Below are 17553 nucleotides of genomic sequence, written 5' to 3' on the forward strand. Positions count from 1 at the left end.
TTGTGGCAGACATTGGATCTTTAGGGAAGAGATCGCTTACAGACTGCTTTGGAAGCATGAAGAGGCCTTATTTCAAAGATCTAAGCAGACATTTCAAAGGTTCATATGGCGGTAATCAGGTGCCCAAGTTACAACAAAGTTCAAAGGAACTTGGGAGTCAACTGGTTTAAATGGTTTTGAAACCTTAATCCAAATTTTTTCTTTAAGTAGCAGGACAAAATTAATGAACAGATTAGGTCTGCTTTCCTATAACAGCCCCTAATATGGTTAGACAACCTGGAAGCACCTCAGTGTTTTTCTGACATGGTATTTGTTCCTTTTTCCATGGGTTTTAGAGACCCTGGCCTCACTAGGGACAGATGTTTGGGCAAGGTATGATTACTTCAAACAAGAAGTAGGATGAAGCCATGAATAATTGAAACTAGACATGGACCCCCTTTTCCTGCCTGTTCTAGACCAGAAGTTGAGAGAGCAACTTTTTGTTTGCTGCCAAAGCTAAGTCTTCTCAAAAGGAGCAAGAACTGCACTATAATCCACCAGAGAGGATACAGATCCACTGTACTAGGTAATCCCTTGAACAGACTTTCTGCTACCCAAGCTAACATACTTGAATAAATCTATCAGTACAACTGTTAGTTTACAGTTAAGTAAAAGTTTGTCCAAAAGTTACTCTTATCTCTTTATAATAAAGACATAAGCAGTTTTCCTCCTTTACATATTGCCTGCTCATATGCATTTGARTCTCATCTCTGCTTCATATTCTAACGCAATGATTTAAACTAGCATAAATACCTAAGAAATATACAGTTTATGGTCTCAGTTAATGATAGTCCAAAAGTTAGGGACTGGAATCAGAATTTAAATAATAAATGTGACTAAAGCAAGCCATTTTAATATAACAGGTCCTAAAGAAATTCGTATTTTTTATGAATAGTAAATTTTCTTCCAAATTGTATGATCAGAAGTATTGCCTAACAATCTTTGCCACACTGATAAAAACTAGTAACACTGGACTTCTCAAGTCCAAAAAAATTCAAAGACAACAGAAGTGCAGAAAGTAGTTAAAAAACAATCTTCTGCACCACTGAGCATAAGACACATATTCAGAAGAGAAGAAATTACTTTATGCACAGTAATCCCCATGTTCTTATTTCCAAAACTGCAATTCCATTGAAGATAATAGGATAAGTAATATGGTCCTGAACAAACAATAACAAAGAGCTTGAAGCTTAAAAGTTAAAAAAAAAAAAAAAAAAAAAAAAAAAAATTTAAAGTTAAAAAATAAAAAAAAAAAAAAAAAAAAAAAAAGGGCAGTGGACCTACCATCCCTTGTGGCAGCAATGACAGGGAATTAAAATTTTCTTTTGCCCCATCATTTATTTTTGCTAAAAACGACACAACCTATATCAGCATGCAATTGTCATAGCTCGGATTCAGTATGTGTTGTAACAAGGCTTGATTTCTGTAGGAAATCTCACTGAGGAGCAGATTATCCGATCTGTTTTTGGAATTCCATGTGTGGGTCATTGCAAAACCTTGCTGTCTGGGTGTGCTTCTCAATGTCTTAACAATGTCCACCTTAGATGAACAATCTGTTGTGGTTTTTTTTCCTTGGATAGCAGTCAAATAAGTAGGCTTTTCCCTTTCATTTTGGTTGTCATGTCACAAACATCAGTTCATGTAACATGATACATTGGTTGAAATTTCAGGAGGAAAAGCTTTGCAGCCAGATCACGTTTGCTCTCCATGTAAAAGGATGAGCATCCACTTGGTCAAATAGTAGGAAAAGGCGCCTTTTTCTGGCCTCAATTGAAATCATATTGAATCTTTGATGGACATTTTTTGTTTCCTAGAGAAATACTTACTGGTTGCTGTAGGTGAAGATGCCTCACCTTCAGTGGATGTAGTGATGGGTTTAGTATCTGTCATGGTCAGGGTCACAGGTCGCACCGCACTGTGATGGGGAGAGGGTGCCAAAACTGGAGTAAAATGGCCAGGCACTTTCCCTACTACTTGACCACTGCTGTTAGGCTACAAAACAAAACCAAAAGAATTCCTTGTGAAATATACACATTGTGTTTAAGGAACCTACCCACCTATCTCAGGGTTTTCCAGAATGCCCGTCACCATAGTACCTACACGCTAGAATATGCCATTCTCATAAATCTGCGCATTTCTGTGTGACATTTGCAGCAGGCAGCAGATCCTTTCATTCACAGGTAGGCACTACATGCTTAACTTGCAGTACATTTTGATAAGCTTTATTTCTTTCTGGGTGCAGAATCCATTAGATGATTGTTTTGTATTACAGTTGCTGTTCTCACAAGTGACTGTGAACCATAGTAAATCCTACCACAGTGAGATTCAGCTGACCAGGCACAGGCCCTAATGTAACAAGTACAAGTGCAAATGAATGATGCAAAACCTCCACTTTCACATGCTGTACCGCTCTGGCTGGGAACATAACCAAGACTTGACCACAGCTGCCCACAAAGATTGCACATACTGGAAGGCTAACTAATAATTCACATGTTTGGGGGTGGGGAGAGGATTAGGATATGATGCACTATAATGCATATCTCATCACATCCTGCCAAAAGCCACCCACCATAAAGCATCCTTCACAGAGATCTTTAATAATGGGAACTCTGCAAGTCAAAAGTATAATAAGCCTAAYCACCTCTTTTCCTAGATAGATTTATAGTATGTAGAAAAGGCAATCTGCATATGATATAATAGTGCAGGTCATCAAGGTAATATTCTACCTCCTGCACATAGGAACTTGGCAATGTGTACTGGTAAACATACACATTTATCCAGTGTATAAACATTGACATTCTGCATTACTGTAAATACTCTAACAGTAAATAACATGCAGCAAAAATTAGCAACTAGTAAACAGTTATTTCAAATGTGGCAGATAATTTTTGTTTGAAGCTGATTGTGTGCTCTGTGAAATCATAAGCAATTTAAAATACAACCATACAACATAAAAATTACTGGCAATCTTATTATCAGAAGGATATTGTCAAACTTGAGATAACTCACTGAAAAGAAACAGACTAATAAAGGACCTGATTCAACTGATATAAGGAAAGGTTAAAAGAGGTAAGCATGGGTATGGTAATGAAATAATAACTGTGGGCTGAGATGATTACTGCAAATATGCACAGAGTATAAACACACACAAGAGGAAGGAATTATTTGGAAAGTACAGGAAGTATAAACCAGGGGTAATGGAATGAAATAAAGAAGGAGGAAATTTAAAATGAATAGCAGGAAAACTTCCTGGCAGTATGATCTATTAGACTTTGCAAATGCCCCCAAGGGAGACAGTGAGGGCCTTGTTCTTTAGGACATTTAAAACTAAACTAGAAAAAAACACTAGAAAATATGAAGTGCAAACAAAGACCAATCCTGTATTCACAGGAACATTGAGCAATTAGCAGATTATTTCCCTCTCTAAAATCTTAGATGAAAAATGACAGCAAAAATATACATTAATGAGACATGRCCAGCAAACTACTCCTCTAAAGGAAAATGGAACTCTTCAGATTTTACTACATGTATTCTGAGTGAGAGTGGGAGAGGGAAATGCCATGGAATCCCAATATCTCATTTTACAAGATATTGCAAAATTTAGGAACTGATATTCAAATTTGTCAGGTGGTATTTACCACTATTTGTTCATATTCACAGCAATGTAAACAGAAAAGTTACTACCAGGAGTTTACTAACTGGGGAGAAAATGTCAGCTGCCAAAGCAGTTTCAAAATAAGAAAGAAGCACTGATTCAAAGCAATGACAATACTTTCACATTTCAAATTTCCCCACATCACTGGTATGCTACAAAAAGTTTTATTCACTGGATGAAACTTAGCAGTTAGACAGGTCTCGCTTACTATATGTACTTGAGATGAAAATGACACATGGCAGAACATATACAAGGCAATTTACAGGGAATGATGTGGCATAAAAGTTTACTCAGCGTCTGCTTGCATGGTTACTTTGGTCATAAGCGGGGAAGCCATTCAGTTTTTACATAATTCTCTCCTCAAGAATACAAATGAAACCTTTGTATTACAGCAAATAGTCATATATAAAATGTGTGCCAATAACCCTATTTTCTTTAAAATCTATTTTAGCAGTGGTTTAAGGAATTTTATTTTATAGGCTGCATTTTAAAGGCCTGCCAGCCTCTAAAACCAGGTGTCTTTGCTATCGGAAATCTGACTCTACTTGCCTTAGAACAAAAGGAAAATTGTAACCAGCATAAATTCAGAAAATCTCTAAGCGTCACCTAAAATAGATTCTCCATGCAAAGAATCCAGGATACRTCAAAGCTTAGAGGCAAATACTCTCACTCATTGAATGCTGGTTTCCAGTACAGAACTGCTGTCACAAAACAGGCTCTGTAACATGTTAAGGGGGCATGACACAATTTGAAGCATTTGTGRGGAAAACTGCTGGAAACAGAGGCAGGCCTTACGACACAGTTCATCTCTAAAACACCAAAATTCTTGCAAGCAAGCCTGGCTTGCTACTTTGGACCTGAGTTTCAGTGTGTTTCTTGCGAGCCGGCTGCAGAAGCCAGCCCCTCTGGTGCTCTGCACTGCTGATCCACCGCGCAGGCCGCTGCGTGGACGGCCGGGGTCTCGGGGGTGTTTGGTGGCTCTTCGCTGCAGTCAGTGACCTGCGACGGTACGGCTACCTTAGAAGGCTTAGTTTATGTGGTGAGCTAATGTATCGCAAAAAACAACTGAGATTCCCTTACCACAATGATTAACTTTTATTAGAAACTAAGAAAGAAGATTCCAAGGAATTTATGGATTAAAATGGCCAGTGTCATCAGCTTCCAAAAGCAGCTCTGTCTCCAAAGCCAGACTCAAATTAATTAAATGGACACAGCTGGAGTCCAGCACTATTTACAGCAATGTATCACCTTTTACTGTTCCCTAGTGATCCGGTCAATAGGAATGCAACAGCTCACATGGACTCCAGATTAGTCCCTTTGCATATGGTCCAAAACAGTGAACCCTTTCCTTGCTGAATTATATGACAAAGGATTGCATTCTCATATAAACCGCATTTTTCCTGTGTAATACCTAACAGTGGTACAGTACATCTCCCCACTTCATCCAAAACCAGGGTGAACTCCTGTCCTCATCGAAACCAACAGGAATTTGCTACTAATTTTAGTGGGCACGGTTTGTTACCCCCCAAGTATTYGCATTTTTTTTGTGTGTGTGTTCTTAAATGTTAGATATTGTTCTGTATCTGTACTACATGTAGAACTGAACACAGACACAATACAATGAAACTGAGGTCTGTAACATCAAGASAGAAAAATAAATCCTCCAAAGTAAGGAAAGAGAAAACTCACTACTCATACTTCTTATGCTTCCAGCATTTCAGACTCTGATGCACATTTGATTTCAAATGCAATTATAACCTTTCTACCTGCCTCTTACAGTTTTATGGTATCTCGTCACATTACCCCAGTACCTCCTGACTGCATTTTGTCATTTGTTGTACTTTTATTTTTGCAATCTCTAATATTTAGTCCTTTCCTTTTTCAAGTAACTTCTGCTTTCACATTTTTCTACTGGTTTGTCTATTCTCTGCATAGCCGTAACAAAATTTGTTCTAAAATTTTTCAATATTGTAAAATACTGTGTATTGCAATAACCATTTAAGTGTTATTGCTCCATGAAAAAGATAACAAAAACACTAAGTTATGTAGCTTGATGCACCATGTCAAAGAAGTTAACCTCTTCCCTATGTTGAAAGTTTCCTTTATTTATATTTTAAATTAACTTCAGTTGTAGGTAGTTGTAGTTGTAACCAAGCACATACCTATCAGGATTCATACAAATATCATTCTCCTTCAATAGTCCCAGCAGTTTTTCAGACGTGAACCAAAGTCCTCCCTCTGACACAGCTTGTCATGGGAAATGGCACACAAGAAATTTTCTTAAAACTTCAGAGTTTTTACTAGGTGTGTTACATCTGAAAACAGAGTTCAGGAAAAACACTTGCACTCTCCAAAATTCTGATACATGAATGCCATTCACAACAAACCTTCTTGAAACATCCATAATTTTGTCCATCTTGCATGCAGTGAATAACAGTGAAACTGTTAACAAAACCAATATTTAAGTTACCATAATTAGTCTGCAGCCTAACATCATAAAATAATCCTACATAAACAGATCATTTCATTGTATCAAAGTTATTGTTTAAGCCTGTCTTCAGACTCACACTGACATCACTGCATTGATTTATACCAAGTTCACACTTGTAGGGTTATCTTTACAAACATAAAACTAAAAATTTTTTTAAAAAGTTTAGATTCTGCAGTATGGTAGTCAATATGGGATTGCACTGGAACTTCAAAATGAATCAATTACCTCATCCATGCTGACTCTAATTTCTCTGGCACCTCGAGAAAATCAGTGTAAGCTCAAGAACACTGTCCCCTGCCCCACTTAAAGTTTTCAGCATGCAGAGGCAGACCCTCTTGGCAGAAGCAGCTCTATAAAGTTCCAGATTCTGAATGTTATTAAAAACTGCCTGCTAGAAACAGCTTCTGTGACTTCTTCTCATTTTAACTTTTGCAATTCTTTAAAAAGACTGGTTTACAAGGTATTTTAACATGGAAACACCGTATCTATTGGGACAGTAACAACTTATATTACAAATTCAAATATTTATAGCATATCATTTGATACAAATTCATTTTGTCCTTTTTAAAACAAGTTCTAGGTTCTAGTTCTGGTATGCCCCAAAGAGAAACCAACACATTACAGGTTAAAAATCGACTGCAATCATCAGCTAGGGCATCAATATGTCTACGCGATGGATTCACAAACAGAAAGATGATGCCTGAGGCACAAACCTCAAGCAAATTGCATGGAGGCAGCTGTGTTAGATAAACAAGCTGTGCATTTGACAATCGGAGAAGCAAGGAGGCAAACACAATGGAAGTCTGGCAAATTTAGCCCTAATTTATGTCAGTATACTTTTTTTTTATTGTTACGTTAGAGACTAATTTGATTTTAAGATCTGCATTAAATATTCCAGCTTTTTAAAAACACAATAGCTTGAGTGCCCACAGATTAACCCGCTCATGTGTCCAGAACTGCAGATGCATTGCATTCACTGTCACAGCTCTAATGTAACTAAACTCAGATTAGTCAAACAGTTAATACCTTATTGCCTGTACTACGCACACTTTCAGTTAACCCTTACACCTGAAGTCTGAACAGAAATTCATAATAGATATGAATATGGACTTTCTTAAAACTGGAATTTACTGTAGCTGTCTTCACCACTGGTATGTACTGAGAGATTTATAATCAGCAATCAACCAACCTCCTCTCAGACCTCTGTTCACAGATTTTCCCAAATACAAGTATATTTACACCTAAGATCTTTGGTTACATTTAAGGATAGCTTTTTTGTCATGTGCACTTTTCCTAGAAGTAAAAAAAATCTTCCTGATGCAATATCAAAGTAGCAGCAGTAACATCTATAGAGGAAACATCCAAACCTAACAGAAGTTTGAGATACATATTACAACAATTCACATATACCAAATTACTGAATTCACATTACTGAATTTTTAAATGGTAAAATATATTTTCTGTTTCAAATCACACAACATCATTTCTTACAAACTAACTGTATACTTGGAATCTTAGATGCAAACAATCTTCAAAAACATAATCAACAAAGGCYAGAAATTATCCTACTCCTGTACAAGTCCTTGGTAGAAATACTTAGGATACTGTATCAGGCATTTTAGAAAGAAGTTTTGGGGCTTCCATACAAAATTATGATACTCCAGCTAGTCATTATACTTGGAGAACAATACATCTGCATTCAAAACAAAACTTTACCATAGAAACTCCATGCTTCCCAAGAGTGCTGCCCTACTACAACCAGATGATCAACCAGTAATTGTGATCAGTCTTGTCACACTGGATTCAGTGTGTTTGGAAATACATTCAGTCCTTTTGTACGGTTCCAGTCCCTTGTAATGGTAAAGTCCAGATACTGTGGCGATGGGTACTATTTCAAAACCCTCAGTTGAATTATTTTGTTGATAAAGTTGTAGAAGATTCAGTTCTCCACATTTTTGCTCCCCTGCTTACTGTACAAAAAAGTCCCTTTTTAAAAGTAGTCTACTGGCCACACCTATTCTGGAGTTCATAACTGATAAATGCTGTCAATGAGTTCACATCATTCTGCTTTGGAATATGCACCATGGGTGATGACTGTTTCAGAAAATTTACAAGTAGAAGAATCAGGAAGACACATCTCTTCCATTTTTCTACCCCCCCCCCTTTTTTTTGTGCAATATGACACAACCCTGACCTTGCACAATACCAGAGGTTTTGTATAGGACACCTTGATATAATGTCCCCCGTACCCATCCAATGGATACGTTAGTCCCCCACAGGAGGCAGCTGAATGGTATAGGAGGCAATGTCATCAAATGTGTGGAAGACATATCCTCAAGTGTGGAGTCCATCTGAGTAATATAACACAGTATCTTTGATACTCTGCTATTTTAAGAGCCCTACCAGGAAGACTGTAGAAGACACCACAGGGCAGTTCTTCCCTACAGAACAGGGGTTCAATACTCGTTCGTTTAACAAGAAGCAAAGCTATACAGATTCTTTTTCTACTGTTGGACACTAGCAACAAGAATATGTTTTGCCTTTTTATAGTGCCCACTATCAGGTCTTCCAAGGATGAATCTCACTAGAGTCACTCATACCCTTACAACTGCAGTAGCTGATTACTACAACACATCCTACACAGACCTCACTGGGAGATCCCACACAAGAGCTTCAGGTGGTGTGACATGCAGCTRCCTGCCTGCTTGGAGGAATTAGCTTTGGAAAAAAAACATGTTATTTCCAGTTCTTGGCTGACAACATCAACTCTGTATTGCTTTTTGAGAGAAATCAAGATGTTGACTTTGATCCTTAAGGTTCTGAGTTTCATTCATTTGAAAAAAACACCAAAAAAAGCACCATTGGTTCAGCAACCAGTGTTCAGACATAGATACCACCAGGCATTCTAGGTGAAGAGTCCTCTATCCTCAATCACAATTTTACCTGTGACCTTACAAAATCTAAAGCTGTTGTCATGCAGAGCACCCAGCTTTTCTTTGGATAGTTGTGTTAACAACTGGACAAGTGCATATTACAGAAGCATAGGAAAGGAAGTCTCTTTGCAGATAAATGCTTGAAAGATTATCTTCAGGTTAAACAATGCTCATGTACTCTGGAGACTTATAACTGTGCATTTAATAAACTAAAAATGAGCAAAGTAAATATAAAAAAATCATTTACAAGTGCAATTAAATCTTTAAAGCCACCGTCAGTAGATATTGTTTAGCCAGGACTCTCTCTCTGCCTTTTTATAACCTCCCAATTATAATTAAAAGCATACATTACCTTAGTTCATCTTCATTAATTTCTTGGAAATTACAAGGAAAGACTTGAAGGAAAAGGTTGGCCAAGAAATTCAAAACTCTTAAATGCCAATAAATAAAGGTTATAGCTACAGCAAAGAAACTGCATACACACGTATTACTTGTGTTGGTTTATTCTGCTAGAATTCTTCTTGGAACAAATGAAAAACCCTGTGACCAGCCCAAATGGACCATTACTATATTCCCTCTTTCTTGATAAATGATTGCAGTAGTTGTACTGAAGAATTCCATCTGCCTAGAATTCCTTAATGGTTTGCCTATCTTTCAGTGAATAAAAAAAGAATATCCCAATCAAATAAGAAAGGAAAACAAGCGGCCTCACCAGGTTCCAGAAGCAGCTTTTCTCTGGTAGTTCAGAAATTTCTATCTTCAGACAAAGCCAAAGACATTAAAAAATATAGCTGCAAACTAGCCCACCTTGCAACAAAGTACATTTTAATGACCCTGGGAATTTCAGTCAATATGTGGAGAGCAGTACACCTGGGCTGTAGTACATAACAAGTGTAAGCCATGTACTGGAAGAGGAACAGGTATTTCCCCATATCAGAGGCAGTTTTACCATGCCATTGAGATCTGCATATTTCATCAAACATATCAGGAAATTTGATTTAAGGGTAAGGTTATGCGTCCTTCACAATCCAATCCCAAAGGGCTTGCAAGACTCTCTATTTACGCCTGGTTCAGCCAGAAGGGAGCAGCGGGATCCCTACAACGCTCAGTCGTGGAATGCTTTTCCAGAAGAGGTCTGCAAAAAAATTCTCATAGATGACAGGATATGCTTAGCCAGGGTTCAGCTTAACTTTTTGCTTTACCATCATTTTCTTCATCAACTGGCTTACCCCTTTTCTGTGCTTCACCACATCTTAATCAGGAAATGATTCCATTTAGCTCAATGGGGCATTAATTTTGGGACTTTCGGATTTGCCTTTAGCCACACAGTTTTTCTGTGCTTGATGACTTCTCTGGGATCCTTGGAAGCCTGATTTTAATACCACATATTCAGGATGATTTGTGTGTGCACACATATGTGCATACTCACACAAGGCCAAATTTTCCAAGCCATATAGAAAACTGGAACATCCAGTTGGAATCATTAAAAAAGGAAATAGGTTTTCAAAATTTGAGACAGCTTGGGAAACCTCAAGCTGCTGTACAGACCAATAAATACTGTAGATGGATTAGACACATACCAGCTGATTAGTTTTTGATGAAACTTACARTAAGTATCCAGTACCAATTTAACTATGGAGGAACTAGCACCCTATCCTAATACACATACATACTCATATACACAATCTCATCCAGTAACATGTGCACTAAGCTAAGAAGAAAAGAGTTAGAATAAATAAAATAAAAAGGGTTCAGCAGAATGAGTTACTTAGTGGCAGATACAGCAATCCTGGGAAACTTTCAGCCTGCTAGTTGGAGGCAAGACCAGTTCTATATCTAATAAGATTCATTTCTGTTCAATATATTTGTTTATCTATTCTCCAGGCTGAACAGGGGATAAAAAACAGATACACATGAAACTGAAAGCCACAGCTCTCTTTTGTTTAGGATCATCCATTGTTGCATCATTTTTCACTGCAGCCAAAGGGCCTGTATGAACTTCCTGACTGTTCATCACACATAATTTGAAGTATTTAACATTATGTCAAGAAAATTGCCCACTGTTTCCCCTGTGGAAACCTATGGGAGCTCTATATCTTTAAACTAATTTTACTTAAAGTATTCTATTGAATAGCATGACTGTCTCACTATAATCAGTGCAGCAGTAATGTAATTAATCTCAAAATTGCTGTGGGGAGTACAAGGCATCTCAGTTGCTTGTCGTAACAATCTAAATTAGTGTATTACTGAAAGATGTTGGGGAGGAACGGTTCATTTTAGGTAAATGCTGTCAGGGTATCCATTCTTTCTATTTCTAAAGCTGAAATTAAAACTATCATCATAGCTCTCTTTTTGAAATCCAAATGAATATGTTTTGAGGTGGGAAAGTATAATTAAATTTGATGTGGTATTCCTACAGATGCAGTTTTGCATTTTATAATAATTAAATTTGTTTGAATAAAAATTCATGTTTTATTTAGAAAAGAAAAACTGGTTTGGCTCAAAGCATGCCATTGTATCAGAACAATTCGCCTTTGTCACTGAAACTTCACAGACGGCTGCTCCTTCTTTTCCTAAGGAAAAAAAAGTATTCTTGATATTTTACTGTTTTGTACAGCCATCCTGTAACTGTTCTGTTAGGAGAGGTTTTTGACTGGCCATGCGGATCCTCTAATGCAGGGCATATCTCAGAAGTGAATATTAAAGAATTAAATTTAAAAGAGATTAATAATCATGATTAATGACAATAAATTGCAGAGAACTACTGGTGCAGAAGACCAGAATCCCATATTTGGTGTTGTTTAACCCTGTCCCCTCTTCTCAGGAACTAAATCAAACATCAAATGAAATGAAAAACATTACCCTAATACAAAGGTTATGAAAGGTGACAAAAATAGTAAATTGAAGATTGTTTGGCCTGTTATTCCCTTCGGTGCCACAACACAAGAATAGGAAATATTTTCAGTTTGCCGCCACTCTAAAAGCATCAGCAGAGTAAAACTTATCTTTAAAGGTTAAGAAATTAATTTTTTAACTGCAGATAGGAGAAGAAAGTAAGTTCTTCTCAGGAAAAGAGTTGAAACAGCTTCTGCCCAATGAATACACTTCRTAATATTACTGTCAACTGTCTGAAACAAAGTCAGATACTTCATTTAGATGTTGTATTTTTTCACTGGTGATACAAAGCAAAATACTCAACAATCCAGAGAGATTGTCACCTAATCTGCTCTTTTAATGTGTAAGAAATCAAAATGTAAGTAAAACAAGCACTGAATAATTAAAGAAATGCATAACACTAAGGGCCTGATTTTAATTTGCATATTTTTTCCCTTAATAGTGCCTAATTAAGACATCAGTTTAAAAAAAAAATCCAGTTGAACTCTAAGATTTTCTGCACTGAATTAACACCAAGGACTTTTAATGGATGTCTTAATTAGACTTTGTTATTCATGGAAATTTTACACAAATTAAAATCAGGTCCTGCATGCACTGTTCCCAGCTGAGTCTCAGTAAAAATGCTATACAGGATCGAAAGATTTTTAATCCATACACAGACAGCAATTAGCAATTTGTAGTTTAAAGCTGACATACTCTATTTCCACTTTTTTGTTTTAATTTGCATTGATATTGCAAGCAACAAAAATCACACTCTTTGGAGCTTTCCCTTCAAAATAAGGTGTGACTCTATGGACCGACACATTTTTTTAAATACGCACAGTCACGCAGCCGGACCAGGGCATTAGCCAGCGGGGATGATAGCCACAGCAACCTTCTGGGCAGCCCGGAGGGGCCTTATCTGCTGTTCAGCACAGAAACTTGGATTCAGTCTCAAGTTCTATTGCTGTTGTGCCTGCAATGCACACTAAAGGGTCTGTCAGTTTTTGTAAATAGTGTTATCGCAACAACCCCTTCATCCCTGATAAGGCAGCGCTTCCAAAGGAGACTAGTTCCCGGCTGCAGGAAAACCTGGGCACTGTCGCTTCAGTTTATGTTGCCAAGACTCTCCCGAAAACATGGTATAGCACAAGCCACAGGGCTCCACAGGAGCACTTCAGACAAGGCAGCAAAACCAGGTACCAGACTGAGCAGTGACGATTACATTACATTACACTGGAAATATCCCAGGTACTGACAGACCAAGACTCAACTGCAGCTTACTCTATAGTGCAGATCACATGCTAATGCTATATGCCGATGCTATCATGGAAAGCAGTTTTGCACAGAGCTTTTACAAATTACTCCTCTAATGAAAACCACATTAATTTCCCATATCAGAAACAAGCCTGAATCAGCGCAGCAGCTAGGAACTGAATTGCTGTTGTATGTTCTCCACAAAATGAAGGAAAAACAAGTCTGTGGGTCTGTGTGGTACTCACCACAGTCGTGTTTTTGCATCTGGGCAAAGAATTGCCAGGTACCTGTGAAACAGCACAAGCATTGCCCTACCAGAGCTCACCTTCACTGTGGGTCTACGAAAACACCTTTCTGCCGGCGGGCAGGCRCGCGCGCCTGTGCACACCCACGCACTGCTGGCTCGGCCCCGCAGCGGCAGCGCAGCGCCTGACGGCGGCGACCCACTGTCCATATCCATAGCGGACATGACTAATCTGCTCCCTTCATTCAACCGCGTTTAATTGGAAAAATTGCGGAATCACTTGTATTCCACCTCCCAGCTTGCTCTGAGACCAGAACTAGTGAGATATCAGGTCTAAGTACACATGCCTCACAGGACCTCTTTTGGAGCGTTCACAGTGTTTCACAGTACCTGGCTAGTCTGCGGGCTGGATGGGTCGTAGGAAGGTACGTAATTCTTCAGCGTATCCTGAGGATTCAGGTGGGGAGGGTATCTGATCGTCGGATGAGAGAAGTAGCTAGACGGGGCAGGAGGGAGAATAGCTTGTGCTGGAAATGGCAATGGTGAAGGTGGAGGAGGAGTTCGAGTTGAGATGACTGGAGGAGATAAAATAAAATTAAAATTACTTCGCATCTTGTTTCATCTAAAATTCTTCACCTCTGCATTACAGCAAGAAACATAAAAGTCAGTTATAAACCAGTACACTGTACTCCTGCTTCATGGTACTTTACAGAAAAACTTCTATGTCCTCCTCTCACATCGTCTCAGGCAATGGGAAGGGCTGCTGTTCCAAATTCATAAACTCTGTGTTTTGTTTTGGTTTTGTGGGTTATGCCATCATATTATTTCATTTTTCCTTAAACATAATAATGACTATCCAGAATAAAAGATATCCGACTTACAGAGTTTTCCTCCCTGGAGTCCAAATACATAAAACAAATATTTTACTAAATAAATAAAAATCTACATTTTTATCCACAGCAATCCAACAGAGGAGAACAAAGTCACCGAGTCCTAAGAAACAGCTAGTCATCCCTCACTGTATTGTACTCTACCTGCCTCATGTGGGGAGGGGGCAATAACTACTAAGCAATAATGCCATGAATAATTAGCTGACCTTTGTGAAAATGCTAATGAACATTCAACTTCAGGGCCTGGGAAACCATTCCATCCAATGAAAATATCCCTGGCAAACAAAAAGGCATCTTTCCTATACATATTTTTCTTTGCATTCTCTTTCTTCCCAGCCCCTACAAACACACACTTCTCTATCTATAGACTATATGTAAAGTCCAAACAAGCAGCAATGTTTTCCCAGTGAAAGGAATGTACAGAATGTCCTGCTACTGCTGAGCTGTCGAGCTGGAAGCAAGAGCATCACTCCACTATGCTACGCAATAATCGACATTACACCCTTACTACACATCTAAAGGGCACTTCTCATATCTTCAGTTTTTTTCAGCTTAATTTCTACATGATTTTCTATTTTTGAGCTGAGGACAAGTAAAAGTTAGCCTAGGAAAAAATGGCAGTAGGAATGTTTCTAAGTTGCTGTACCTTGGAGTCAAAACTCTGAAAATCTCAAATCATTGCTCGCTGAGATAAAGATTAGGGTACCCAGAATGGAAATCAGGTTTCCTGGCAAGTAAATAGCTCCCGTACAAATTAGGTTATGATTGTCATTTAAATGCACCTTAAAATTGTACACTAAAGCGGATATAAAGATCTACACATAAGTGAGGTTAGGGTCAAAAATAATTATAGAAGCTGCTTATTTGACAGGCTTGTCTTACTTGAATGACAGTCACACCAGCTCAGTTTAATCACAAAACATTAGTTACTATTCTGATGTGTGGGAGCTGTGCAAAACAAACACAAGTGAACAGAAATCTATCCATTCTTTTTCATGCACCATCCCTGATGTGATTAAGTATTTTCTGATGGCAGAATTGTTACAGAGACCAGAATGAGTCCAGACTGACTTTTAGATCACAGAGTCAGTGGATGATAAGGGGCAAAAAAAAAAATCTTTACATGTAAATTGAAAGACAGGAACTCAAAATCACAGGGAGACTGCAAAACAAATTTTTCAAAAGAGAAGTACTTGCTACAGAAAAGAAGAATGCTCAGATCTGCTTTTCTCCTCCACGCACCCATGCCTGCTCAGGTACTGCATCCCTTTATATACAGTTTGCAAGGAGTCATGAAGAGCCACTGAGAGGAGATTTCTGTGTGCCAAACCCTAATCTGAAGAATCAGGGTCACTCTCACCTCTAAAATTAAACAGACTATGCTGCTGGAATTTCCCTGTTATTCCTGATAAGCCTTCATGATAACTTGAAGGCCATCACATTTCAAGCGTCTTCTTCACATTTAAGTGAAGTTTCACTATGGATTTCAGGAAACAGATGACGAAAAATATTTATCAGGACTCTACCTCTCTGGACAGTGTTCAAACAAAGCAGTGGTACCTACTTCATTCTATCACACATTCAACATGATCATGTCTTCTCCTATGTATGAAACCCTACCTACTATGGCATGTAAATATAATGTAGTCATAGCAACAATAACAGAAAAGGGTGCAAGTGGAAGGAGGAAAGACTAGGATGATTTTTCCTCTTTCACTTTCTTCATGCAGTTTACAGCCTATTTTTTTTCCACTGGATATCCTGAGTCCTTTCCAGTGACTTGCAGCAGTCAGGCTACCTGAGATGAGTTTAATGAGCATTTCTGCAAGGATATCTCTGCCTCTGCAATGTATTTATCTCCCTTTCCACTCTCAGGAGTAAGATATTCGGTAGCAAGTCTCCAAGAAAATCTACACGAATGCATCACTATCAGACTGTAGGAAAGGAGGAGAGACCAAACAAAAGGGAGGCATTTCTTCCTCCTCCGTAGCCCTCACCACTGTGTGCAACTCCTGGGATTCCTGGGTGGTGATGCTGGGGAAAAGTGCTCAGTCTTGGTGAAGAATCCTGGGGAGATGTAGGACTAAACAAAGGCTTTTCAGGTTTCTTCATTGTAGGAGACGACATATCTGCAATAGAAAAAAAACAGAAGAGTGACATTAGCTTAGAAACCATGTGTTACATCTCAGGACACATCATTTTGTAAACCGAAGATATTTATTTTTAGAATTCTTACATAAATATTGTTTGGTGACCCAACTCCCCGATGACCAATAAACTAATTTTAAACTACTGCCTTCCAACTTGAGAATGAATAATAATCCACTAACTGGTCTTTGTCCCCTGCAAAACAGAAACTACATTCCTTGCATACCAGACAAGCCAAACAGTGAAGAAATATATGCCTTCAAAACCTCCCCAGACACATTTCAATTTCACAGAACATCACCAAATCATCTGCTCCTTCAACAACCGCATATTCTTAATTTATTTTTTAATGGAACACCTACGATCAGGTGTGTAGGGGCCAAACACATGCCTTTTTATGGTATTTATTATTTTGTTATTTCAAAACCCAACCCCTACCCTCCCCAAAAGAGTAGTGAAACAATGTAACCTCCCTAAGAAGAAAAGATACTTAAACTTCTCTTTCATATTTTCCATGTCTCAAGGAGGGCTTTCCCACCCCTTCCTTCCAGTTTCCCTATCTGCAAAAACATCTCTTTAGAGCTCACTGCACGAAGGTAACACAATAGCAGTGACAAATGAATGATTTCTGCAATACAGGGTTATTGGTATTGCATAAAGCAATCTTATTCTTTCTGAAAGCTTAAATTAATTAAAAAACTTTTAGGGTACTTTGCACCAAATTAAATTATTTCAAAGTTAATTATAACATTTATTTATTTTAGGACATACATCAGCATCGTATATGGGTTCAATTTCAAATCAATGGGACTAGCTCATGTTTAAAGTGAAGTTCATTTCATAAGTACTTCACTGGACTGGGGCCACGTTGCAGCTGACTTTCCTACATGGACCATGCTACTCTTATCCTTAAGTGATTTTGGCACTTGGTACATTGTGTTGTGCTATTCCTGGGGACATTAAATCTTTTGGAAGTTGAAGATAGGCCCATGCTAAGAAATTGAAGTGCCCTTCTGAAAGAA

At 38.2% G+C, this 17553-nt stretch overlaps 1 protein-coding gene across 4 annotated transcripts in view; it reads right to left on the reverse strand.

The window, feature by feature from the left end:
* Positions 1–17553, reverse strand: part of NFIB (nuclear factor I B) — a 169547-nt gene that overhangs the window by 22604 nt on the left and 129390 nt on the right. For 2 of the 4 annotated variants that reach the window (XM_026073521.1, XM_026073520.1), the window contains exons 7-8: positions 16381–16512; positions 13884–14068 (exon numbers count right to left, since the gene is read on the reverse strand). In XM_026073521.1, the coding sequence (XP_025929306.1) occupies positions 13884–14068; positions 16381–16512 (317 nt within the window). Of the gene's footprint in view, positions 1–1865; positions 2032–13883; positions 14069–16380; positions 16513–17553 lie in introns of all 4 variants that reach the window. The other 2 variants (XM_026073519.1, XM_026073518.1) reach the window with 2 other exon arrangements.

This window comes from Apteryx rowi, unplaced genomic scaffold, assembly GCF_003343035.1.
Source record: "Apteryx rowi isolate R43461 unplaced genomic scaffold, aptRow1 scaffold_37, whole genome shotgun sequence".
Classification (NCBI taxonomy): Eukaryota; Metazoa; Chordata; class Aves; order Apterygiformes; family Apterygidae; genus Apteryx; species Apteryx rowi.